General features: G+C 58.6%; 1 protein-coding gene across 4 annotated transcripts in view; it reads right to left on the bottom strand.

Annotated features, from left to right (window-relative positions):
• Window positions 1-11179: 11179 nt before the first annotated feature.
• The window catches only part of AHDC1 (AT-hook DNA binding motif containing 1), a 108951-nt gene continuing 94449 nt past the window's right edge, over window positions 11180-25681 (bottom strand). For all 4 annotated transcript variants that reach the window (XM_044997915.1, XM_044997914.1, XM_044997916.1 and 1 more), the window contains 3 exons: window positions 20416-25506; window positions 17711-18387; window positions 11180-11837 (listed from right to left, as the gene is read on the bottom strand). In XM_044997915.1, the coding sequence (XP_044853850.1) occupies window positions 20459-25506 (5048 nt within the window). In that variant the 3' untranslated portion in view covers window positions 11180-11837; window positions 17711-18387; window positions 20416-20458. The remainder of the gene's footprint in view (window positions 11838-17710; window positions 18388-20415; window positions 25507-25681) is intronic.

Raw genomic sequence — 25681 nt, 5'->3', positions numbered from 1 at the left:
GCCACGTGCCCAAACATCCCTGTGCCCACCGCGCTGGGCCCAAAGCCGGCCGTGGGGTCCGTGCCCTGCGTGTCCAGAGCCATGCCGCGCCCAGGCCACGTGCCCAAACCCACCCGTGCCCTGCGGATCCATGCCACACCCATCCCACGTGCCCAAACATCCCTGTGCCCACCGCGCTGGGCCCAAAGCCGGCCGTGGGGTCCGTGCCACGCCCGGACCACGTGCCCAAACCCACCCGTGCCCTGCGGATCCATGCCACACCCATGCCACGTGCCCAAACATCCCTGTGCCCACCGCGCTGGGCCCAAAGCCGGCCGTGGGGTCCGTGCCCTGCGTGTCCAGAGCCATGCCGCGCCCAGGCCACGTGCCCAAACCCACCCGTGCCCTGCGGATCCATGCCACACCCAGGCCACCTGCCCAAACGCTCCCATGCCCTGCGGATCCATGCCATGCCCGGGCCACGTGCCCAAACACTCCCGTGCCCTGTGGATCCATGCCACGCCCGGGCCACCTGCCCAAACGCTCCCGTGCCCTGCGGATCCATGCCACGCCCGGGCCATGTGCCCAGATGCTCCCATGCCCTGCATGCCCATTCTGCGCCCACCCATGTGCCCAAACCCAACCCATCCATGGGCTTACCCAGCTCCATGCTCTCCCACATCCAGGCTAGATGGTGACCAGGCAAAGCCAGGATGGTCCGGGCCATAATTTCATAGCCCAATAGCATATATTGCCCACACCATGCCTGGACCCTATTGTCCCCATCCATCTCTGTCCAGACCCCACTGGGCTCTGGATCCAGGAATGCTGCCAAAGCGGCAGCTGCAGGAGGCCTTTGGCTCATGGGGCTCCCACCCCAGCAGGGACACATGGAAATGCCGCCTTGTGGGGTGTCTGGGCTATCGGGCGCCCCCCCCCCGTGTTCTCTCCCCCTCCAGTGGGGATGGGCCTCTCCCACAGGGGGCAGGGCGGGGCGGCGGGGCCGAGGTGGGGTTATAGACTAAACTTTGGGCCTTGCAGCAACGGGGTGGCACTTGTATGGATTTGCCAAGGACCCAGTTTTCCCAGGACAGCTCTGTGTGCGCAGCCTATGCCAGGGACAGTGCGTCGCCACGCCTAGCCCGGTCATGGCCAATTAGCTGGCTGTGCCTCCCCCCAGCCATCTCCTGAAGGGCCCAGCCCGTACTGTACAATGCTCACCCTCGATATAGCTCACACGAATGTAGCTGGGTTTCCGATGGGTCCATCACCGCGGTATCTGAGCACCGCACTGCGTCTGCACCAGGCCTTCCCAAAGCCCTGGCCATGCTCTGGAGACATCTGCCATCTCCCACGGATCCTGCTGAGAGCAGAGCTAACCTGAAGAGGGTCATTTGCTCTACATGGTCCCTTGCCTTATGGAGAGGTGGTGCGGTCTAACAGAGAGACCGCTGCACTGGGAGTCAAGAGACCTGGTGTCACGACGGGACATGGGCAGTCTGACCTAGTGGTCAAAGCAAGCAGGAGTCAGGCCAGGTCAGATACCAGGAGGTCAGAGTCCAAGCCAGACTCGAGTGTCAGGAGGCAGGAAGGCTCAGGTGACCAGGAGACAAACTCAAGAGCAGAACCACAGATTGATAACCAGCATCAGGCCAGGAAGTCAAGCCAGAGGAGCAGGAGCCACAGGGGACGCACAGTCCAAGGCAAAGTGACTCCCACTGCCATAGACAGCTTCCTCTTCCTGTGTTGGGTTTAAATAGGGGCTGTGGACCAATCAAGGCCCCCAGAATTTTGCCAATCAGCTCCCACGACTGGGGATTTGCTGTTTGAGATCAGCTCCTTATTCTGACAGCCCTTAGCCCAGCTCAGGATGGTAGGTTGGAGCCTGCTAGTGCTAAAGACTATTGCAGAGCAGTGTTTGAGACCCATGCTCCCTGGCTTCAAATGTTACCTGTGCTGTTTGACTTCAGACAAGCCACTTGCCCTTTCTCTGTTTGGTCTATTTATAGAGTGTAGGCTTTGGGGGACCAGGAGTGACTGTTACCATGTACAGCCCCTAGCGCAATGGGGCCCAATCTTGATTTGGGCCTCTAAGCTACCTGAGATACCACCTTTCCTCCCTTGTGCTGCCGTAACAGCTGAAGCACATTTTGCTGTCAGACTGTAGGTTTGTATGGCTGGGGGCAGACATTTTTCAAAGAAGTCAACATAACACCAGCTTGAATCTGGAATCATTTCTGATAATAGAGATCTCTAATCTATGTAAATCATGTTTGATAGGCACATGCTATTACAATTAATTAATCAACTAAATGTGATTATTTCAGCCCACCCCAAAAAATCTAAAGTCATTTTCAAGTAGCCTCTGCTGGCAAAACTTTGTAATCAACTACATACATCTAGGAGCTGTGCTGATAGGAGAGGCTGGATTACGCTGATAAAAAACATAGCAATCAAACCAATCGGAAAAGCTTTTTCCTCAGCCACGTGACTAGCGCATGCAGTTTTTAACCGAGTCTTAAAAATCAAGCTGTGGTTCAAGAAAATCAGATCAGGCGTTTGAAAACGTTTAAAGTTGGAAAAATTCTGCTGTGCAGCTGTGAAGCTGGTCCTTTTAAATGCTCGTCACTTCAAAACTACAATAGCAAGTGTCTTCAAACTTGACTCGAGTCTCAGATCTCAGCGAGATCTGCACAACAAGCCAAATTTGCAGTGCCTAGAATCAGTCTCTCGCTCCTGGTACCTGAATGCAAAATTATTCACTGGTGCATAGGAAGGATTTCCCCCTCCACCATACACTAGTAACTAGGGTAAATCTGAATTAATTTGTCTGAAACTTTGGAAAAATAATAAAAAAGAATAATCTTGAGACCAAGCATAGGCCTTTTCAGTGCAAAAGGAATGCTTTTCTTGAGATAATTGAGTGACCGAAAAGAGCGATCTGAATAGAAATTATAACTTAACCTTAACACTTATAGTGTAGAACTCTATATGAGGGCAGAAAGGGTAACCTTACACCTGGGCCCTCAGGTAGGCAGTAAATCAGGGTGGGATCTGTGGTCTTTTTAAACATGTTCACGATTAGACACCAGGGCCCAATTCACTTGTGCAGTCCTTTACACCAATGCAAGGTGAGTGTGAAAATGCTACCAGTTCAGAATGCTATAGCATTTTGTACCCTTTTTACACAGCAATGATGCAGTGGGGCCTGTATACAGAGCTATACCTATCTCATAGAGCTGGAAATGACCTTAAAGGTCATGGAGTCCAGTCCCCTGCCTGCACTAGCAGGACCAAGTACTGTCCCTCACAGTGTTGTTTTTCTTCCAGAATTGAACTCACAACCCTGGGTTTAGCAGACCAATGCTCAAACCACTGAGCTATCCCTCCCCTGCTACAAGCAATACACCCTGATTCAGGATATAAACAGGGAGCTATGGAGTGGAGCAGCGCGAGCATAGGGCTGGGGGCCAGGAATCCCTGAGTTCTAATCCTGACACTGACTCACTGTGCAGCCTTGGGCAAGTTCCTTCCACCACCACCCCCGGGCCTCAGTTTCCTCATCAGTAAGATGGGGGTTTAATTACACTAAGCCACTTCTCAGGGGGAGGAGTTGTCTGTTAACATTCACTATGTACTTTGAAAGACAAAAACATTCACTATGTGGTGCTAAGCGCTAGCAGCGAGCGCCCCAGTCTGACTCTAGTGACTAGTCATTCCTCTCCCTCCAGGGCCTCGCCCACTGGCTGTGCCAGTCCCTCAGCCTCAGTCACGCCCACCGACCTCAGCAGGGGCTAAGGGCCACCAGCCCCTTTCAGGAGGTTGCTGGCATCAAGGCGGGGTTGGGCAGTGCACAGCTAGCAATGGCCTCGGGGCTCAGGCAGACTCACGCCTGCCAAGCTCTGTGTGTGCGTGTGCATGTGCACACGTGTGTACGTGTGGTGTGTGTAGCTGACTTTGCCTCCCGCTCTGTGCTCTCTCTCTTTTGTCTCTGCCTTTTGCAAGCGGCTCTGGGGGGTGGGGGAGAGGCCGGGGCCTTGCGCTAGCTCCATGCGAAGGCGAAGGCAGAGCCTTGGCGCCGTGTAAACACCAGCTGTATCAAGAGTGAGCGGCTCCTTCTAGGTCAACAGACAGCTGAGTTGTTGCCAGGCAACGGCCCTGCTCTTCTTCCTCGCCAGCCTCGCTGGGTGACGCCTGGCTCCCCACAGCGCCGCGCGCAGGCCAATTCCAGCCGCTGGCCTCAGGGCAAGGGGGTGGCAAGGGGCCGGGCCGGCGGCCTGGCAGCTGCCACGTCATACACTAGCCGGGCGGGATGGCTGGGCTGGGGGGGTTGCCCAGTGATGGAAGTTCAAGGAAGCTCGGGGGTATTTTTCCGAGACACATTGCTGGTGTGCCCTCCTCCGGCTCGGAGACCTCCAGCCATCCTCGGCCAAGCCCTAAGTCCCACCTTACGCCTTGCCAAGCATCCTGCCGCTCCCTAGTGCAGGAGTAATGCTCTGCCCTCATCTGAACAGGGAGGGGTCAGGGATACTGGTGCTACGGGGCAGGGGGGGCTTTAAACTCCTCCCACCCAATCACCTGGACATGTGACACCCCACAAAGCTTGGCTGAAGGCATTGGCCGCCCCAGGAGCATGATCTCTTCAGCCTGCACCCCTGATCTCCTTGCTGGCGCCCAAGTCCTTCCAGAAGCTGGATCCACATGGCTCTTTTCCACCCCTCTGCACAGGGGCAGACAAGGCCCAGGCAGGATGCAGTGGGACGTAAGCGATACCTGAACCTTGCATCACTCCCTCAGCAGCATGCGGGCAGGAGGGGTGAACTTTAAGGCCTGCCGGGTCCTTTTGCAATAAGCAAATCCGGTCCCAAGTCTTCATTCTGTATAAGCCAACGGTGGGGTGGCTGCTATGGAGACGTCATCTCTTGAGAACTCCTGCAAACCCTCCGCCCTTGTTACTTGGGCCTCTGGGCACCTCCAGCCACGCCGGCTGTGCTGTGACCTGGAAAAGGCTTGTTTGGCAGCCGCCCCTGGCAGCGGCCGTCACCATGGAGCAGCCTCTCGTGGCCGGTGCATCAGGGGAAATGCATTTCCAGAGCACTGCTACGGGGCCCAGCGGTGAAGGAGTGTGAGGCCTTGGAGCAGCTGGCTGGAATGGGTGCTGTCTTCCCTAGGCTGTGCATGTTGCAGTTCTGGCCGGAAGCCTGTGCCCCCCAATGCTGAACCTTTCCAAGCCGCTGCATATCCTGCCATGTAGCAGCGAGCGGCCTGTCTCGGGCCCCACTGGCCCATTCCGTTTGCCCTGCTGGCAGGGGAGCAGTTTGCCGATGGGGAGGGAGGTGAATGTGAGGGCAGCAGGCGCCGGATGCCAAGTCCCACTCAATCCTTCTGAAAAGCCCCACAGCACTTCCTCCTGGGCCCATCCCCTTCGCTCACCGCAAACACAGCCCCTCCCGGCAGGCCGATATCGATCAGGGCCTGTGGCCCTTTAAATGCCACGCCGCATCTGTCTGCCTAGGCCCTGTGAAAAGAGGGGTGCTGGCCCTTTAAATCAGGCACCACCGGGTCACGCTCAGAAGTGGCAGATTGGCAGGTGGCTCGGGCGGGTGGGCGAGCGGGGGGGGGGGGGGCGGGGTTCTGATTTGTTTCCAGGCTCTTGTTTGATTTGGCCGTGATGGCACAGGAGGGAAGGCAGGAACTTGGGAGGTTCTTTTGCCTTCAGAAGCGACGTGGGGGAGGGTGTCCTTTCCCTTGGTGTGTGTGTGTGTGTGCGCAGGGGTCAGAGACAAAGAGGGGGGGCTGGAGACGCCGAGGCGGCTGGTTTAGCACTCGCCCAAAAAAGGGGAAGTGGGGTTTGCATCGGAGAGTCCAACCCCCGCCCCCCTACCCGCTATTCTCTCCTGGCACTGTGCAGATGCCGTTCAAGCCTCTCATATTTGCTACGGCAGATCTCACTCCCCCCTCGTCCATCAGTCTGGATCATGTGTTTTTCTCCATGGCAACCTCCTTCCTCCCCCCGCCCCCAACAATGCAAAAAGCACTTAGCTGCAGTAGCCATGACCCTGCGGATCTTGCTAACCTCTTCCCACCCGCAGGTAGCTGGTGCGCTTTGCCCACAGGCCCCAAGGCTGGCTCCCTCCCTCCCTCCTCCCGGCCGGCGGTGGCCGGTTTAGCTTCCCGTTCCTGGAACTTGCGTGCCGGGCTCCCTTGATGGCACTGGCGTTTTTCCCATCCGGCTCTCTCTCTCTTAACCTGTCTGCAGCCCCAAGTCGATGCACTCTCCCCCTGCTGTTGCTGGCGGGGAGCCGAGCGAAGCTGAGCTAGCTGTCAAGCACCCCGTCGCTGTGGCATGGAGAGCCCCCTTCGGCCCGCGTGCTGGGGGGCCCGGCTCCCTCCCTGACACCGAAGGACGGCAAAGGGCGCGGCGCCATGGCCAGGAGAACGAGCGCCGGCTCCGATTCCTGCTCCCCGCAGCCTTGAGCGAGAGGCGGGCTGGGAGGGGAGCCGGCCGCGTGCTGATCAATCATGTTCAAGGGGCCACGGTCACATTGAGCAAGGGCAGGCCGGGCCTGCTGCCTTGCGCTCCGCCAGCCGCTGCTCCGCGGAGGGGGAGCTTGTCCCAGGATCTGCTCCCTGGCTGGCGGACACAGAATCTCTGCTTCCAGGGCTTCGTGCCCAGCGCTCAAATCCAGACCCCGGGGCTCATTCCAGCTGGGCCCAGGGCCCTGCTGCCCCAGGGGGCTGAGCGCCCGCTGAAATCATCTGGACACCAGAGCGCACCCTCTCGTGCAAGAAGTGCTCAGTGGAATCCACACGTAGCAGGGCCACTTTCACTGCGCTCAATGGGAGTTTTGCCGTTAACAGGGGAGCAGGGCACATCCGTCCCTCTTCTTGTCAGACTTTTCCCCACAGCCACAAAAACCTCCTTTCCTAACCCGTTCTCCCCAAGTCTTGCCTCCTGCTCAGTGCAGAGTCCCCATGAAAGCCACCTCTGCCCTCTGCACTCCACCCATGGGCCGCCTCCTCCTTCCCTGCCGTCCCTCATCACATTGCTCATTACCGGGGCCAGCCCTTGTCTAGCCCCCAAATCCGCTGCCTCACCTCTATTACTGCACCCGATTTACATCAGCTGTGCTGCGTCAGGAAGCACCCAGCTGTGCCCAGCTTCTGTGATGATAGGCGCATTCCGGGCTGGAGATGCCACAGAACAACGTGATTTGTGCTACTGGACCGAAGCCACCCCCTGCAGCAGCTGTAGCCCATCGTCCTGCTGCAGCAGTCGCTCTCCTATGCCCCTCGTTTTTGGGTATCGGACAAATAGGAGGTACAATAATAACAACACTTTTAACCTCCAAGCCACCTTCCAGCAGAAGATCTTAAAACACTTTGCAATTGCTAAAGAATCTGGTGTTGCAGTATCAGTGGGCACTGAGGGTGAAGAGTGGGGCGTACCTATTCCCAAGGCTCGCAGTTCCAGTTCTTCTCCATTGGCCCTATCCATTTTGTTAGCATTTAACCTTTCATTCTGCCTTAAATCCCTCCATTTCCAGCTCTTATGGTCGCAGAGGAAGCGCTTCCAATGGGCCCCATGGAGGACTGTGTGTCTACGCCTGTAGACAGACAATCTGGAAGAATAGCTGGGAGAGGTTTGGATTTCCCCATTCATCCGAATGAGGTGTTGACTCTGAAACATAACAACTTGCCGCCAACACTGTTGCCTATTTCACTGCTGCTCCAACTCATGAGTTTAGTCAGGGTCTGGATAACACAGACGTCAGATACAGCAAAGAGCAATTAGGCCCCGTAATAGCCTCCGTGCCAGTGCAGGATTCGTCTATAGCTCTTTCTCCCAGCTAGCTTGAAAAGTCCCAAGCGATGTGGCTTCCTCCTCTTCCCCAGGAGCTTGTTCTACTCCCTACCGGGCCCCTCCCTCACTGCTAGGCCCTGGGTTTTGCAGGCTACGTTTTCCTTCTCTTGATTCCACCCTGTTACTCCTCATTAGCGGGCAGGCTGAAAGCGAGAAGGCGGCAGCAGTCACCAAGGAAGAAGGGGCAATGTAGTGCCAAGGCAGAGCCACTCAGGGTGATACCATGGCCAGTGGGGCCACAGCAGATGCCCAACATTTACCTCCCCCAGTACTTCAGCTCCTGATTATGCCCATTTCCCAGTCAGGAAATCCAAGGGCGGCTGGAGGTGATTCACCCCAAGGTCACACAGGATGAGCTGGGACTAAAACCCAGTAGGCCAGGCTCCCTGCCCCAATAGCCCCTAAGCCTGTCTGCCACTCCTGCTCACTGTGCCCCTTGCTATGATGGGTGATGCATTATAATGCGCCAGGCTGGAAGTGCAAGGCTCTGCCGGGAGACGCGTCTCACCCATCACCTCCTTCCCTGTCCAAGCTGTCACCTCTCTCTGATGGCGCCGTCCACTGCTGTCTGTCTCCCCTTCTCCCTCCTGGAACCTGCTTCTCCCGCTTCCACAGCAGGGTCAGGGCTTTAGCATAGCTGCTCCTGACCGGCGCCCGTCCAAAGCCAGGAATCTGGTCCCAGCCGGGCACCTGGGTGCAATCACCAAAAACGAAAGCGGTTTTCGCAGCCCTTCGCTGAATCAGGCCGTTCTCCGGAGCAGAGCTCCTGGGATTGCAGCCTGTCTCCCAGGCCCCTAGTCACATCCATCCCTGCTTCTAAGGAACAGAGGCTCTGGGCATCTTGCCGTTCTTCCTCCTACATCTTGCATGGTCAACCTCAAGCATTCCGAATCAGCCCCCCCTCCCCCTATCAAATTATGAGATCGAGTTAAAAATCATGAGGTCTTTTAAATCAATTAGACTTGGGGGTTTGTTTTCTTCACCTCCCCGCCTCAGAGCATCACATGTTCAAGCTTTTCCCTGCACCACAACTAGCAACGTACTTTCCTCCCCAATAGAAGCCGAGATTCGTGACGCTGAGAGCCAGGGCTTTAAGAAAAACGCCAGCTACCAGGAGCACTGGCAACCCAGCCCATCTGTAAACACGCTCGCTGGCACCTGGCTCCTAACATGCATCTCTGGCCTTTCCTGCTGCAGCTCCGGCATGGTCCCAGCTGAGCCCCGACTCTCCCATTTCTGCTCATCCACCCTGCAGTGGGTCCCCCCCTGCCCAAGACTTTGGACGCAGGAATCCAGCAGCACCCAGCCGCCCCCCTCGGATCCTGACATCTGTCCCTGCTTGCACTGAGCCAGCACCAAACCCCCTCTTAGAACAGGGAGGATTTGAAAGGACACACAACAGGGGCGATGAGAAAAGAGACAAAGCAGAAGCCATTTAGCAGATAAAGAGCAGGCGCCTTCCCCCTGCCTGTGGCATGTTTGCAAAGCCAGGCCTGGTAAGAAGCAAGGAATTCAGCCCCAGCTGCAGGCACAGGCACCGCTCAAGTCCCACAAGATCTATGCACCGCGTTAAGTCCTGCTTCAGCCCTTTGGTGCAGCCGATGCTCCTCGTGGGTTCCACGTTCCCTCCAGCAATGCATCTGCCATAAAGAGGCAGCTTTCGCCTTGCAGAGGGGAGCCCCGGAGCTCTTTGCCGAGCGTTCCATTTGCTACTTGATTTTTTTCAGTGCTAGGCTGAAACCTGGCTTGGCTGCTTTCTCCTTCCGCGTCGGAGGGGAAAGGCCGATCTCCTAAAGCCCTGCCCTGAAAGAGGCTGTTCCAGGCTCACTCAGGCCTCGTCCGAGCTAGATTTCAGCCTGGTTTCCCTGTGCATGTTTAGTGCCACCCTGGGTCCTCTAAGCTTTGCTGAACACAGGCTGGTAAAAATGCCCGGGTCCCACCAACACCAGGGTGGTTGCACCCGTGGCGGGGAAAAGGCTCCTCGCAGACGTCCACACAGAGACTCGCACTAGCAGGGCTCGAGCTAGCCTGCTAAAAATAACACGGTGGAGGCCGGGCCAGCCCCCCCTCACCCTCTGGTCCACGCTGCTATTTTAAGCAGGCTAGCACACGTCTATCTCTCTGGGCTGGGAGGCCCACGCCCAGCTGCATGGCAGACATCCCCTCAGAGGCTGGCAGTGCAAATCCCAATACTGACAGGGCTGCATGCAAAGCCCTGCACCGTGAATCACATTCACTTGGCTGCTGCCTGTCACTCAGGATACTGGTTATTTCCAGCAGGCAGCTTTAAACTCCCATTAGCTCCGGATCTAGCCTCGTAAGCAACACCCATCCCCCTCCCCCGCCAACACCCAACCCCCCAGCTAATGCATAATCACAGCATCTCACGCCATACCAGCTAATCCATTGCAGAGCTGCAGAACCCCCTTGCACCACCGGGGGATGGGGGGAGGGCGGGGAGACAGACTCCATTAAACCCCCCCCAATCATCCTCTCCAACCCTTCACAGAAGCAAAAAGAAGAAGCCTCATCACTCAATATATAGGTTTCTTTTAATATAAAAAAGTGCCTATTAAAAATTCCTTCCTAAATACACAAAAAGACCAGTCGAGTGGGAAAGCGAAAGGGACTTTTGGGGTGAGCGAGAGGCATGGACTCAAGGGGCCTTTTCAAAGAAATCATAAAGCAGGAGGAGCTCATGGTCTTTAATGAACGGATGCTCAGAGCAGGCGCCCCGGCGCCTGAAAGGGACCAGATTTCTGGTCTAGTTCATACAAGCACTGCAGGTTAGATCAGTAACGGACAACACAGGAGGGCATTTTTTTTTGTTTTGTTTTTTTTGCACAATCCACAAAGCTGTACATAGTTTCCAAACCCTGGGAAAGGGAGGGGTGGGGCAGGATAAAGAGAGGGCAAAAATAAAAAGTCACCCACTCACGCGTGCACACACACACACACACACACACCCTGAGCTCATCACAGGCGCAGCTGGGAAAAGCATGGAGGAAGGAATACTGGTGTAGCACACAAGTGGCAAACAAGAACTCAGACAACTCCTTCACCCTGGCCCGCAACCCCCCCTCCCCCGAAGTCCCCCCACCAAGCAACCCCCCCTCCCCCACAAAGAGGGCGTGTTGTTGTTTTTAAATCTTTTTCTTCCTTTTTTTTTTTTTTTATACAAATTTGGATCTTTGGGTGTGTCCTGCCAAAAAAATTATTATTAATAATAATAAAAATAAAACTAAAGTCGTCGTCGTTGTCATAAAAAAGGCAACCGAAACCCAATGAAACCATGCGGAATTTGCACATCACAAACCACAGCAGATGTACAGAATGCAATATACAAGACACGATTTATAATAAAACAGTATATACAATAAATAGGTTATTGTTACTTTTTTTTTTTGTCGATCGATCTGTAAATAAATTTTCTCAGTGCATACTGGTGGGTTTTTGCTTCTTTCTCCTGCATATTTGCCTCTCAACGTTTTTTTTTTTTGGATTATTTATTTTTAATTTTTTTTCCGTGTGTGTGGGTTTTTTGTTTTTGATTTTTTTTGTGGGTTTTTTTTTTTTTTTTACATTTTTCTTTTCTTCAAAAGTATATACAATTGCTGGTTTTGTGCAGAAAAAAAAAATAGACGTCCCTCTGCTTCCAAACAGAGGAGAGACCGGGGGCATCTCTGCTGCCAAACAGAGTGGGAGAGGAGAAGAAAGTTGCGGGGAAGGGGGACTGGAGGAGAAGAGAGGCGGAGAGGCCAACCCGGGGTGGAGATCAGGCGGGCGAAAAGCGGGGCGACGCCGTTCACTCTTCTGGCTGGGATTTCGGTGCACGCGGATGCTTTGGGAGTGGGGGACGTTCCCCATCTCCCCACGCCCCTGCCAAAAAAAGAAAAAAATGCTGCCCAGAGCTGCCGGTGGATGCTAGACTGTGGTGTAGTGAACTCATGGCTGGGATGGGACAGGGTGGGGTCTTCTCATTTGTTTATATAAGCTGCAAAAGACAAAACGAGAGAGGAAATTAATGGGACACACCTGTCTCCAACCGCTCACTGGTATGAAACAGACATTGATGGCACACTGCTCTCACCCCGGGGCCTTGGAGGCCTCTGGGTCTGATCCAACACCCGCTGCAGTCAATGGGGGTCTTGCCATGGGGACAGGACCTGTGTTTTTGTTCAGTGTCTAGCACAACGGGGGTCAAAAGCTGCAGAAAGTATTTAGGTGCCTAAAGACGCCGCTAGGCAGGACACTACGGGGATGAGGGTGGGACAAGAACCGGTGGCGAATCACAGAAGGGCACCATGGTGCCCAACTCCTCTGCAGCTTTAGGTGGCTAAACACCTTTGAAAATCCGGCCCCAGGTCCACGGCTGGAGTTCCCAGGCGCTGCGCTAGGTACGGTACGTACACCGAGGCCAGGCCCGACGACGGTGCTCAGGAGTGTGAAACACCCACCCCCTGAGTTAAGCCGAGCGAACCCCCTAAACAGCACTAGAACTCTTCTGTCGCCCCAGCTCCCGCCTCTCGGGGCGGTGGAGCACCTCTGCGGGCGGGAGAACCCCTCCCGTGGCTGTGGTCGGCGTCTACCCTGAAGTGCTACAGCGTCGCAACTGCGGCTGTAGCATGCCCAGTGTAGACAAACCTAGAATAGGAGACAGTCCCTGCCCCCAAACCGTCTAGTCTAAATAAAGCCGGCAGTCAAAGGGTGGGAGGACACAGAGGTGCCAGGTGCAGGCCATATGTTCTCTCGCTCTTTCCAAGGTGGGGAACTGGACACTGGTGCAAAGTCCCACAGGAAACCTGAGCCAGAGGCAGGAACTGAAGTCAGTTGCACCCGAGGCCAACGCCTGACCCCCAGGGCCCTTCTGCCTCTCTGCTGGCAGCGCTGGGCATCGTGCCAGGTCCCCGGGTGGTGCTGAACTCATCACCATGACATATACGCTCTGTGAGCCTGGCTCTGCTCTCGGTTACTCTGGTATGAGTCAGGGGAGTCCCATGGCTGGCAGCGAGAGGGGATCAGGCCAGTACAGTGTCAGGAGAGGCGTGAGTGCACTTCAAAGCCCGATCTGAATCCAGGTTCTGTTAGATGAACGGGCCGGTTACAATGACACCATCTTGTCGTGGGCTGAGAGCCAGAACCATTGAACTTTGTGGGTCATGCCGCTCATGAAAAGTCTCTCTTCGCTGCTCAGAGGTACCTGCACCTCAGGGTCAAGTTCAAACACAATCCCACCATAACCATCTGCAATCACACTAGCATAGGATAAAAATTCCCAGGACGCTCAGCCCTCCTGGTTCAGGGCATAACCTGATGAGCTGGGGGTCAGGAAGAAATGTTATTCATGGCACAGGATTGCAAAAGAGCACACAGGATATCCACTGGCTGCTCGGCCATTGTCAGAGGGGTGACTCACTAGGTAGACCAAGGGTCCGGTTTTGGTTTGACACCCATGAGGCGCTCCAGATGGAACCCGGCTTGTTTCAAACTGCGGGGTGTGTGTGTGTGTGTGTTTTGGCAGGTTTCTGAAGTTCAGAGGCATTTTAGCATCTAGAGCAGCAGAACCTGTTTAAGCCAGAAGGGAGCCAGGCCTGGCCCAGAGCACATGGGGAGAAGGGCAAAGATTTCCCTGCCGCGCAGCAGACGTCTTTCTGAGATGCATCTTCTCTGGAGCTGCGCTCACAGCGGGGACCTGGGTGCACGTGCAGCACCCAGTTGTCACCGTGGCACCTTTCCTGGGTGCCTTTGAGGACCAGACACGTACGGTGGGGGTGGGAGGGAATGGGTACGGCTGCTTGGCCACTCACCGCAGAGTAGGGGGCCCAATGTAGGAACCAGACCTGCGCTGCATCCATTGTGTTAACGGATACAAGAAACGCTCCAAAGGCCAGATTCCGCTCTGGGTTACGCTGATGTAAATCCAGAGTGACTCCACTGACATCAGCTGGGTTACTCCCATTGGCCCCGTGCCATCAGGCAGTCGTGCCGAGCTGGACAAAGCAAAGCAAGCTGCCTGGGAGCCTGGAGGGCCCAGCTTTGAAGGGCAGGAGACCAGCGAGCAGGAGGATCCAGAGGCATGAGAACGTGGAGGAATGCGCCGGCTTCGCCCTTGGGGTCGGCCTCTGGAGCCCATTAGGCCGCCGAGGAAGGGGGACAAGGAGCGCTCAGGCCTGAGCCAAGATCAGTTGTCATAGATACGGCAGCTGAGCTGGGCTCGGCTTAGCTAATCACCTATTGTAGGGCAGGCCCCGCAGGGCCAGATCCTCTGCTGGAGGAACTCGGCGCAGCTCCCCCGGCTCCGGAGGCCTCCACCGCCCCCAGGGGAGCTCTGCTGAGCGGTGCCCACCGAGGGGCTGGTGGGCATGAAAGCAGCGGGAGTTTGCTCTGCAGGACGGGGCATTAACCTGAGGCTCGCCCCGCTGCCTGAAGCGCCCTCCCGAACACGCCGCCAGCTCCCCGCCCTGCAGAAACCCCTCCCTCTGCGCTGCCCCCCAGCCCAGGGTCAGTCTCCTTCCCCTGGAAAGGGCTGGCTTGGAAACAGGGGCACACGCCTGCCTGCTGTGGGCACGGGCCACGGTGCTCCCAAAGGCAATGGTGAGGAGGTGCCCCCCACCCCCCGGGAGCTAAAGATGGTGCCAGTACTGCAGGCCTGGCTGTCACTCTCCCACAGGCCCCACAGCTTCGAATCCTCCAGCCCCAGAGACCGAGGGCTCCTGCTTCTCGACAGCAGGTACAGCCAGGGCAATGGGAACGCTGGCTCCGTCCTGCCCTGGAGAGGCCTTGGGGATTTCTCAGGCACTCAGCGCCTTGCAGGATCCGCCCATGGGCATGAGAGGCTGGAGGCTCAGGAGAGCTCAGTGCAGATTTTCACACCAGCTGGCCAGGCAGCACAGGCCAGAGGATAAGGCACTGGGCTGCGAGTCAGAACCGGGAGTCTAATCTCTGCTCTGTCTTGGGTACATCACTTCTCCTCTGTCCCCCGTCCCCCTTTGTCTACCATGTCCATTGAGATTGTGAGTGCTTCGAGGCTGGGCCCGTCTCTCACTGGGGGAATGTACAGCGCCTGGCACAACGGGGCCTGGATCGCAGCTGGGGCCTCTCGGTGTGACTGTAATAACAAGAGCTCAGTGCCCAGCAGCTCCCACCATCCTCGGGGGGGGGGGGAGGGATGTGTGTGTGGGGAACTCCCCATTGTTCTCAGTGGGGCAGATGGGGGATTCTCAGTGGATGCTGAACACTGCTGGAAGTCGACCCATTTCATTAGGTGCCTACAGAGAAGCTGAGCGTGAAAGGCCTCACCTGAGCCCTGATTGTGCCACTCCTAAGGCAGTTCTGGCCTGTTAATTCAACATCGTTCCATTGTTGAGGGAGAGCCCCTTACTGAAACTCACCGAGCAAGCGAGAAACAAACCTGGCACACAATTAGCACCCAATTACCCAGCCACTGACGGCTCTAACTGCACCCTGACTAAGGGCTGGGACTCAGCACCCAGGGGGACTCCTTCGGCAGGGTTCAGGGGTCCCGCCCGGCAGGGCGAGGGGCAGGGAACAGCCAGTGGCTTCCCAGGCAGAGAGCTGGGATGGGAATGGAGGGGTCTATTGCACACACCTGGAAGGATTAATCAGGCTGAACGTAGGGAACCCAAGGCAGCGGGCTCTGACAGAGGATCCGAGTCATGGGTTCTTACCCTGGGGGGCACGGATGGGCTCCTGGGCTGGCAGCCAACCTACCCTTCCTATACTGCTAGCTGGGAAGGGCTTGGGGCCAGCTCCTAGCACAGAGAGGCTGAGAAGCACTGATCTAGAGTCCTACACAGAGACAGGCATTCAGACACGCCCCACCCCACCCACGGCCATGCGCACACACAGACATGTATATGCACAAAGGGACACGCAAATATGGACACCCGCCCGCTAACCTGTCTCTCTCCCCCGCACCCCAACATGCGTGTGCACACGCCGACACCCAAACAGGCGTGCACAACCCCATATCAGCACGTGTCCCATTTTTCACACCCACTTCTACAGGCAGCGACTCCAGCCGCATGGAGCTGACGGCTGCCCCTTTGCCTAGCGGGGGCAGCCTGCCGAGGGGGTGAAGCAGAACCTGAGTCTCCCCTCCCCGGCAGCCTGATCCGGCTCCCAAAGGAGCCAACGCAAAGACTCCTGTTGACAGCAGTGGGAGCTGGATGGGACGCAGACACGGGTGTAAATCAGGAGCGATCCTGCTGAAATCAGTGCAGGGCCAGGGGGTGGGGGGGGTGAGCGGAGACCCGAGCCCAGCGACACGGGTGGTCCCCGCAGTAGGTGGTTGCCAGTCAAACGCAGGCTGAGCTGTAGAGCCCAGGAGGCATGGGGACGGTGTGTTACAGCCCTTCCCATTGACCCCTGATTTAGGCACAAATCCCAAACCCAGCGGCCTCCTCCACCGAACAGCCCACGCGAGCGGAGGCCTCAGGGCACAGGATCCGCCAACAGCAGCAGTCAGTGACCGATGCTTCAGACAGGGCCTCCCAGCACCCAGACCCACAGGGCACCTGGCCAAGTAGGGGTGATGGGGGAGAATCCCTCCCACAGCCCCGGAGTGACCAGTTTATGGCCCTGGTGAGAGTCGCCTGCCCTCCCATCAGCACCGATGGTACCACTGCAGGTGCTGCCATTCACCGCATCATCCAGCCCCAGTTCACAGATCCGCCTCCCCAAAACTCCACCCCCAGGACAGCATCACGGGGAGAGTGTTGTTAACCTGGCATCGGGCCAGCCGCTGTAAGCCCCCCCCCAGGAGTGTCAGATCCGGGCTGAGGACTGCCCGCTGCACGGGGGGGAGCTGGAAGGGCTCCTTGCCCCCTCTCACCCCACCCCTGCACAGAGGGCGAGGGAGCCTGAACCCAGCCCTTTACGTCCGTGCCTCTACCAGCCTCACCATGAACAGGGACTGGGAACATTTCACGTGCCCCGCTGGGGGCGAAGGCTGCTCGACCTCCCCAAACACGGCCCAGTCAGACCACGCTGAAATCCGGGCAGGTGTGCTAGGATCGTCCGTCTCATCAGCCCCACGGCGGCTGAGGGGGCACTAGCCGGGAGGGGGCGATGGGAGAGGAGAGCTGGGGGGAAGGAGACAGAGCAGAGCAAGAGGAATGCAGGGCAGTTCAGATCCGGTCTCAGACACGCCCAGCTGCCGGGACGCCCACAAGCGCGAGCGAGGGGAGAATCTAGCTCCTAGTTCCATGAGTGAGACACGAACACAGACCTGGGGAGCGCGTGGGCGGCAGCTCGGGTGACCAGACAGCAAGTGTGAAAAATCGGGACGGGGGGGGTAATAGGAGCCTATATAAGAAAAAGACCCAAAAATCGGAACTGTCCCTATAAAATTGGGACCTCTGATCACCCTAGCGGCAGCGTCCTCACTGCACTGGGGCTCCTGCCCAACCCCAGGAGTCTGTCCACTGATCTCGGCGGGCTGTGGTGCTGGGACCCCCTCGGCCGCCCCATGGGGTGTCTGGCTTGTCCCCCAGCCCAGGAAGGACCAACACCACGCCGGAGTCTGCGGGGGCCCTTCCTCCAGGGCACAGCTTTATTCTTCCACTACTAAACTCACCGAGTAACTCAACCGACAGCCTTCCCCTGATCCACCCTGGCTGCGGGACGCAGAGGCCTTCCCCTTCCCGCCCACAGCTTAGCTGCCCCATCCACGGAGCCCTCTGCAGCAATCGCCAACCTGAGCCAGCCCTGACAACGGCACAGAGTGGCTGACTCCAGCCCCGCAAGATTCATCAGGGAAGGGGACGACCCCTAACACCCACAGCCATCAACTCCCGGAAGCGGGTCTGGGGGGCAGGGGAGGGGAGGTCCTGCTCAGTTACTTACCAGGCAATAGGTGTGTCTCCGGGATCCACTGGTGGAGTTTTTAATATATATATATTTGGCTCTCCAAAAAAAAAAAAAAATCAAGCAACAAAAATACCCCCAAAAACAAACACACTGGGGAACAAAAAATAAACGAAACCCTCCAAAACGGCAAACGTGGCGGAAGAGGGGACGTAGCCAAGTCCTCGGTCGGCAGCCGTAAGTTTTTCCGTCGAGTTCACAGATCTCATTTATTTTTGTAGAAAAACCAATCAAAGCAACCAACAAAAAATCCCAGCCCCCACCCCAGCCCCTCCCGTCGCCATCCCGAGTTGTGTTCCGCTGCCTTCCCTCTGTCGGCTCACACGCATGCAGGCGGGCGCGGGAAGGAGGCGGCTGCTGTCCGATTGTCTTTCTGCTAGAGGCTGTGGAGCAGGAGGTGTGTGTGCGAGGGGACACGACAACACGGCTTGGTCCAAAAATCACAGCCACGTTGTTCAGAGACGGAGCAAGTTCTTATTTTTAAAAAAAACCAGGGGGCTTCTCTCTTCCTCTTCTCCACTTTATTTCTTTCTTTCTTTTTTTTTTCTTTTTTCTCTTTTTTTTTTTTTAGAAAAGCAAACAAACAAACAGGTCTCGATCTCAGTTAAATACAGAACTTGAAAAGTGTTCCAGAAAAAGTGCTGGCTAAATTAGCTCTGAAAAAGAGAGAGACAGAAGAGTGGGGTGAGAAAAGGACAGGAGAAACCCAGCCTATCCCCGGGGAGATTACGGTCACCCCTAGATGGCTCAGTAGAGATCAGACCCCACTGTGCTTGGTGCTGTACATACACGTGGTGAGACACAGGCCCTGCTCCAAAGAGCTTCCAGTTTTAATAGCAATCCAGACAACGGGCCCGATTCTTGTTTACACTAAGGGCCCTTCACAAGGCATTGGGAGCGTAAAGAGGCCGTAAAGTCCATGGGAACGTGACTTGCTTTTTTGGAGCAGCATAAAGAGGCCAGAGTGTAAAGGAGAATCAGGCTCACGGGGTGGGAGAAATGAAAGACGAACAGCCCCGTTTTATGCCCCGAGAGACTGGGGCAGTGAAATAAGTGGCCTGTTTTGCAAACAAGCTCAGAACTCTTTGGAAAATCTGGCTCCAGGCGGCACGCTAAGCGCTGGGCATTTCGGGAGATCCAGGCCTTATTCATGCGCTAAATGGGAGCTAAGTGACATGCCCAAGGCTATCCAGGGTGTCTGTGGCAGAGCCAGCTCTCCCGGGACCCACAAAGACAGACCTTCCCGTCTCCCTCTGGCTTTCCCCTGGCTTCAGTGGAGTTACTCCTGATTTATACCTGCATGTGTGTGGGGAGAGAGGAGGCGTCTCCCTGTTCCAAACCATCTCACTCCCCTGAGAGGGGAGATCCCAGCCCACACACCGTCCAAATCTTACCCTCAGTTAGTTTATACCCGTGAAGAGCAATTGAAGCCAATGGGCCTTTTGCACCAACCTGGGCCATACCCTTTGCCCTCCTGGGCTCTGCCCATCAAGTCTATATAGTCTGGATTCCACCTACTGGTCAATAATCTCCCATGTCCTGCCTCTGGCTGATGTAATGACAAACCATCCCCATCAATGCCCCTCAGCCCTCTTGCAATGCTCTGCACGGGAAGCAAAGCCCTCCTGCCCCTGCAGCCGTCAGGAAGTGAGAGGCTGGCTGATCTCTATTGCGAATAGGGCATGGAGCACAGTCTGGGTGCAAACGGACTCGCTGGGAAAGGAATCAAATAGCCCTGGGGGAGGTGGGGGGAATAGGGAGCTCTCTAAGCCCTCAGTGGCTTGGTGCCATGGAAACCCTGGGCCTGGGCTTAAGCTTGGACCAGTGCTTGGGATGCTTAGGCAAATCCTGTGTCTGGAGACGTAGCGGGAGCAGGTGCAAAGTGGGGCAGGGCTCTCCTCCCTGCTGCAGCCCGCACAGGATCCTCAGACCTACTCGACAGAGCCCGGAGGGACCGGACAGTTATCACACACTGCAAACAAACCCACAGTCCCTCCTCGCAGCCCAAGCTATCGAGTGTGGCTGAACTGGAATCTGGTAGCCATCGGCCAGCGAGGATATCTGGCTCCTGACAGCACCCTGGCTTCAAGGTTGGGGCTCAGGATTTCCCACGGAAGATACCACCACCGCAGCTGGAAGGGTGTCCTGGGGCTCCTGGGGCAAATCCAGGGGGGCAGGATGCCCAGGTCCCAGTTACAGAAAGCTGAGACCAGCCCAAGAAGCAGCCAGTTATGTTCTGAAACCTCTATGGCACCGTCATGCTGGATATACCCCTGCACCCTGACCCTCCAGGGACAGGTCCCCTCTACGTACTGCAGCTAGACGCACCGAGACGCTACCATCAGGGTGTCACCTCCCCGACTGGGGGACGTGAGAGCCCCTGCGCACGCGTGTGGGCAGAAACGTGAACACGCGAGAAGCACCGGTTCCCCTCCGGGCATTCTCGCGGGACCCCGAGCCTGTCACCTGAGCCTTGCTGGGGGATCCGTTCCCCAGCCCGAGCTGAACTCAATTCATTGCCCCCCCTTGTCCCGGGGGGCTTCCCCCTCCATTCCTTCCCTCGATCCTTGCCCCCTCCCGCTTTATCCTCCAAGAGTAACCACGCCCTCCCAACGTGGCGGCCCAGGCCTGCGTCCCTGGGTGTTAGAGGCCTCCCCTCCCCCCGAGCCCCCCCCAGAACCTACCCTGTAACAAAACCTCGTTGTCCGGTTGGCACTTTAGATGACACTACAATGAGGTGACTGTAAAAGTGTCCTCGGGGTGTTGCTCTACCATTGGACCCAAAAACCCGCTCTTCTGGGCCGCGGCCATGATGGGATGCCCTTGGGGCGGGAAGCTCGGGTACCTGTAGTTGTCCTGCAGCTGCAGCATAGAGTCTCTCGGTACTGGGGAGATATTCAAGTCATTCATCAAGGGGCAAGCGTACGCCCCCCGGTGGTGAGCCCTGGCCATCTCGAGGGGCTCCTTCTCGCCCTTGGAGGGGTTGGGGTTGCTCAGGTGGAGGTTGAGGCAGGAGGCGTCAGCCCTCCCCATGAAGTCCACCAGCAGGCCGGCCCCAGGTTTGTTCTCGTAGGGGGGGCTCCGGGTGCTGGAGTTGGGCGAGTACCAGTAGGTGGGGTTTTTGCAGCTGGGGGAGTCGTAGAGGGGCTGAGGCATGGGGAGGTCTCGGCAGGCCATGTGCGCAGGGTGGGGCAGGCCGCTCCCCGGCATGCTGTGCTTGAGTGATTCGCAGGCCGGCAGCTTGCGGATGTCGCTCGGCCGCAGGTCCTCCTTGAAGGCCAGGGTCGGGGAGCAGTTGGGCGAGAAGGCTTTCTGCAAGCTGGCTTCGAACACAGTCTGCTGGGCCGGGGCGGCCAGCTGGTGCGGCAGGGCGGGGAAGTGTTTGCTCTCCAAGTCCGTCTGGCCCAGGCCGGGGGAATCGCTCTGAAAGCCTTGGAGGAAGGTCCCGTCGGAAGGGGTGGAGGGGTTCATGGAGTAGGGCCCAGCGTATTCGCCCGGCTCTCGCTCGCCGAGCCCGAAGCCCCGGGACTGGGAGGGGAGCGGGGACATGCTGCTGTCGCCGCTGTAATAATCCAGCCCCAAGTCCGTGCTCTCTTGAAACAGCGCGTTGACCTGTTGGGCTTTGGTGGGGAACTTGGCCTTCCCTGTGCCCCGCTCCTTCTTGGAGGCGCAGGCCCCTCGGGAGCCCCGCGGTTGCCTGGGCCCCGTGCTCCTCTTGGAGGGATACACCGAGGAGGAGGAGGAAGAGGAGGAGAAGTTCAGATGGGAGGCGTCGAACATGTCCACCTTCTTCCGCCTGCCCCGCCCGGGCTTGGAGCTGCTTTGGAACAGGACGCTCTGATTCCAGTTGTAACCCGGGGCCGAGGAGGCCTCGTTCCAGTCCATCATGAGCTTCTCCAGGCTGGACAGGCTGGACTGGCCTTCGCTGGACGAGGCTTCGCTGTTGGCCCGCCTGTACCCGGTCGGCTGGTTGAACTGGGTGCTATCGGAGGAGGACTCCGAGAAGGTCTCCGAGACCGTCTGCTGCTTGGCCTTCTGGGGGGTGTAGTTGGAGATGTCCAGGATGACGTTGGGTTCGTTGATGTGGCACTCGAAGCCCGGGTTATAGAGCTGGCTGAAGGCCTCGGAGCTCCAGTCCAGCCCCCCGTAGCCTTGTCGGAAAGTCCACTGGGCAGCGCTGGGGAACTGTCGGCAGTTCTCGGACGAGGGCTGGAAAGCAGCGGAACCTTTGGGGACCATGTAGCCGCCGGGGGACACGGTGCTGGCCCGGCTGTCGCACCTTAGGGGCGTGTGCGAGGAGCCGGAGAACTGGCCCGGCTCGGAGCTGGTGAAGAAGGAGGCCTTGCTGAGCGGCAAGCTGGGCCCCACTGTCTGCTGGGCGTAGCCGGCGCTGTGGGCGCTGCTGGGGGACGAAGGGAGGCTGTTCCCACTGCCGTAGGCGAAGCTGCAGTCTTTGTTGTTGGGACAGTCTTGGGCAGTGGGGTACTGCTTTCCCGGCTGGAACACGCTGGAGGGCGTCACGCTCTGCCCCGAGCCGTAGCTGCCGTACTGGGCATAGCTGGCGGTGGCGGTGGGGTGAGCGGTGGGTGACCTGGAGACGGCTGAGGGCGGCACCAGCTTCTGGAAAGCGTCGGCCCCGCGGCAATCCGAGGCGGCCTGGGAGACCCCGTAGCCGGCAGCCCGGCTGTGGGAGAAGGACTGCCGGCTTGCCATGGCTGCGTGGAAGGGTGTCTCGGTGGTGGCGGCGGCGACGGCGGGCGTGACTTTGGCGCTCCTGCCAGCGTAGGAGGCCAGGCTCCGCTGGCTGGGCATGGTGTTGGGCGGGGCCGTGTAGGTGGCCGAGGACTTCCGGGACTCGGACCGCGAGGCTGACAGGGCAAAGTCCAGCAGGTCCGAGGAGTCGTCCGAGTCCAGCAGGGAGCGGAAGTAGCCGGTGAAGAGGTTGTGCCTCTCCTGGCTGACCTCCGCCTGGGAGGACGGGTTACTCCCGGTGAAGAAGCCGGCCCGGCTGGAAGAGCTGGACTCCAGCGCCGAGGCGTGGAATGCCCGGGACTCTGCCCCTTGGTAGCTGCAGTTCCTGCTAGCCTGGCTGGAGAGGTGGCTGTGGTGGGGCGCCCACGGGCTCCCCTTGTCCCCGGCCCACTCCGAGGTGCCGTCGCTGAAGTTCTGGCTGGGGTTCTGCTCTGGAAAGAGCACCCCGTTCTTGCGGGCCCGCCTCTTCCGCTTGGGTTTCCCCAGGGAATCCGGCTCTGGCCGGCCCCTCTTGCGCGGGTGGACGGGGTCAGCGTGCCCGGCCGCGGGGGCCTTCTTCTTCTTCCCGATGCCCTCGAAGAAGTCGCTGAAGGAACAGCGGGACGAGCGGGCGGCATGGCCCCCTCCCCGGCCCCCAAAGCCGCCCGCCTTGCCCCCGCGCCGGCGGAAGCCCTGCACCCTGTGCAGGAAGTGGGAGATGCTCTGCGTGTCGGGGGCCTGGTGGATGGACTCGGGCTCACTGGGGGTCCAGCAGCGCGGTGGGGAGCAGCGCCCTGAGCACTGGCTCTGCCGGTTCAGGAAAGCCAGCTTGGCCAGCACATCCGAGTAGTCGGCCTTGCTGTCGTTGGTGTCGGCGACGTAGGAGGGCTGGGGCGAGGCCAGCTTCTGCTTCCTCCTCCTCCTCTTCTTCACCTCCGGGGTGGGCTCCTTGGGCTTGCCCGGCCCCAGCAGCAGGTTTTTGGGGGGCCGCCCCCGTTTGCGCTTCAGGATGATGGGCATCTCCCCCGGGGGGAAGACCACCACCACATTGCGGCCGTTGTTCTTCATCTTCAGCAGCGGGGTGGGCTCCATGGAGGAGCGGGCCGTCAGCTCCTTGCCCTCCACGCTCAGGTTGCTGCTGAGGGAGGAGACCTTGTAGGTGGTCTTGTTCCTCCTCCCCAAGGAGACGGGGATCTTGGCCATCTTCACCACCATCTTGCGCACCCCGCGGCACTTGCCCTTCTTGGCCTGCAGGGCTGCCTTCTGGACGTCGTCCGCCTCCGGGGCGGGAGCTGCCAGCAGGATGGAGACGCTGGGCTCGGCCGGCCCCGGCGCTACCTCTGCTGGCATGGCCAGGGGAAGGACTCGGCTCTCGGCAGAGACCTCCGCCCTCCGGCCCCGCCCCGCCCGCCGCCGGCGACCGAGCATCTTTGGTTTGTCTGTTCTGCGCAGCGCGTATTTCCGGTGGTCGTCCCCGCCCCGCCCCACGCCCCGCCCCGCGCAGGAGCCCCGCTTCATCACCTCGCCCAGCCGGCAGCTACCGAGGCGGGGCTGGAGCGCATGGGACCCCAGGGGCTCGGCTGCCATGAGCTGGGGCTGCGGCTCCAGCAACTTGGGCAGGGGGCCTAGGGACGGACTGTCCAGTAACTGGGCCTCGGGGTCGAGCAGTTGGGCTTGGGAGTCTAAGAGCTGGGGGTCCAGTGATTCGGGCAGAGGATCCAGGGACTGGAGTCCCAGAGGCTCAGACAGCGGCTCCAGGGACTGGAGCTCCAGAGACTCCGACAAGGGCTCTAGAGACTGGAGCTCCAGAGACTCGGACAAGGGCTCTAGAGACTGGAGCCCCAGCGACTCTGGCAGCGGCTCTAGACTCTGCAGCTCCAGGGACTCGGGCAGGGGCTCCAGAGTCTGGGCGTCTAGGAGCCGAGGCTGGGACTCGAGAGACTGAGAATCTAGTAACTGGGACTGGGAATCGAGCTCCTGGGCTGATAGCAACTGGGGCTGGGGCTCCAGAGACTGAGACCCCAGCAGCTGGGCCCCTGGACAGCCCAGCGAGGCCAGTTCACTCAGTATATCTGCGTCAGCCAGCTCCGAGTAATCCGTGGGGTCTGGCTCGGAGCAGCTGGCTTCATCCGGGTTGCCGGGTGGCTTCGAGGCCAAGGCAGCGCTGCTCTGGCATCCTGGTGCCTGGGGACTTTCCCTGCCCCCCTCCATCTCCTCCTCAGAGGGGGCAGGGTGAGTCTGCCTGGGCGGCTCGGGTTTGGCGTTGCACTGTGCCACCCTCTCCTCCGGGCTGCGAATGCTGTTGGCCAGCGTGGCCGAGGAGAAGAAGCTGTACTGGAGATCTCGGTCCCCGGTGCTGGCCGGCGTCCGGCTCTCCTCGCTGAGGGCTGGGTGGCTGTTGAGCCGCAGGCTGCCGCAGTCCAGGTGGACGCCGCTGTTCTTCAGGTCCTCGGAGAGCCGGTTGAGGTCCTTCATGATGTCGATCAGCTGCACCACCGGGTGGAGGTTGATTCGCCCGTTGCCACACTTGCTCTTCAGCAGCAAGACAATGTTGTCGACGTTGCAGCGGCCGGAGGCCAACGTCGCATTGGAGAAGGTCTTGGGGGCGCGGTCGTGGGTGGCTGTCTCATCCAGGCACCCCACCAGGATCCGGGGGTCGCTGGCGCAGCCCAGAGCGTTGGCCGAGGAGAAGTCCTCTCCCTTGGTGGGACCAAGGGTGTGGAGGCTCTGGCACCTGTCAGCCGGGTCCCCATGGAGCAGCGAGCTGGACTGGTGCTCCCGGCCCAGCGCCGGGCAGGAACCCTCAGGGAAGCTCAGCACGCTACAGGATAAGGCCTTCTCTGCCGGGCACGCTGCCGGCCTCTGCCCAGGATGGCCTGCCTGGTAGAACTTGGGCTCGCGGACGTAGTCAGGTGAGCTGCGGATGGCACCAGACGTCACCACTGGGCCTGGGGGCTTCACGCGCATCCTGAACTCCTCCTCCCCCGGATGCCTCTTGGTGGAACAGTTGCTGACATGGGTGTCGGGGAAGCCGATGCATGGACCTGAAACGGGCACAGAAGCAAAGTCAGGCTCTTAATGCAGAGCACTGGGCAGCACTGGGCCAGCTAGCTTGGCACCCTGCGGGCTTCCAGGGGAGGGGTGAATGCTCCATAAAGCACGGTACAGCGATGCCTCCTGCGGATGGCTGGAAGGGATGGACCCGGTACACCTAGACTG

Source organism: Mauremys mutica, chromosome 23, assembly GCF_020497125.1.
Source record: "Mauremys mutica isolate MM-2020 ecotype Southern chromosome 23, ASM2049712v1, whole genome shotgun sequence".
Lineage (NCBI taxonomy): Eukaryota > Metazoa > Chordata > Testudines > Geoemydidae > Mauremys > Mauremys mutica.
This window is presented reverse-complemented; position numbering and strand designations above follow the sequence as displayed.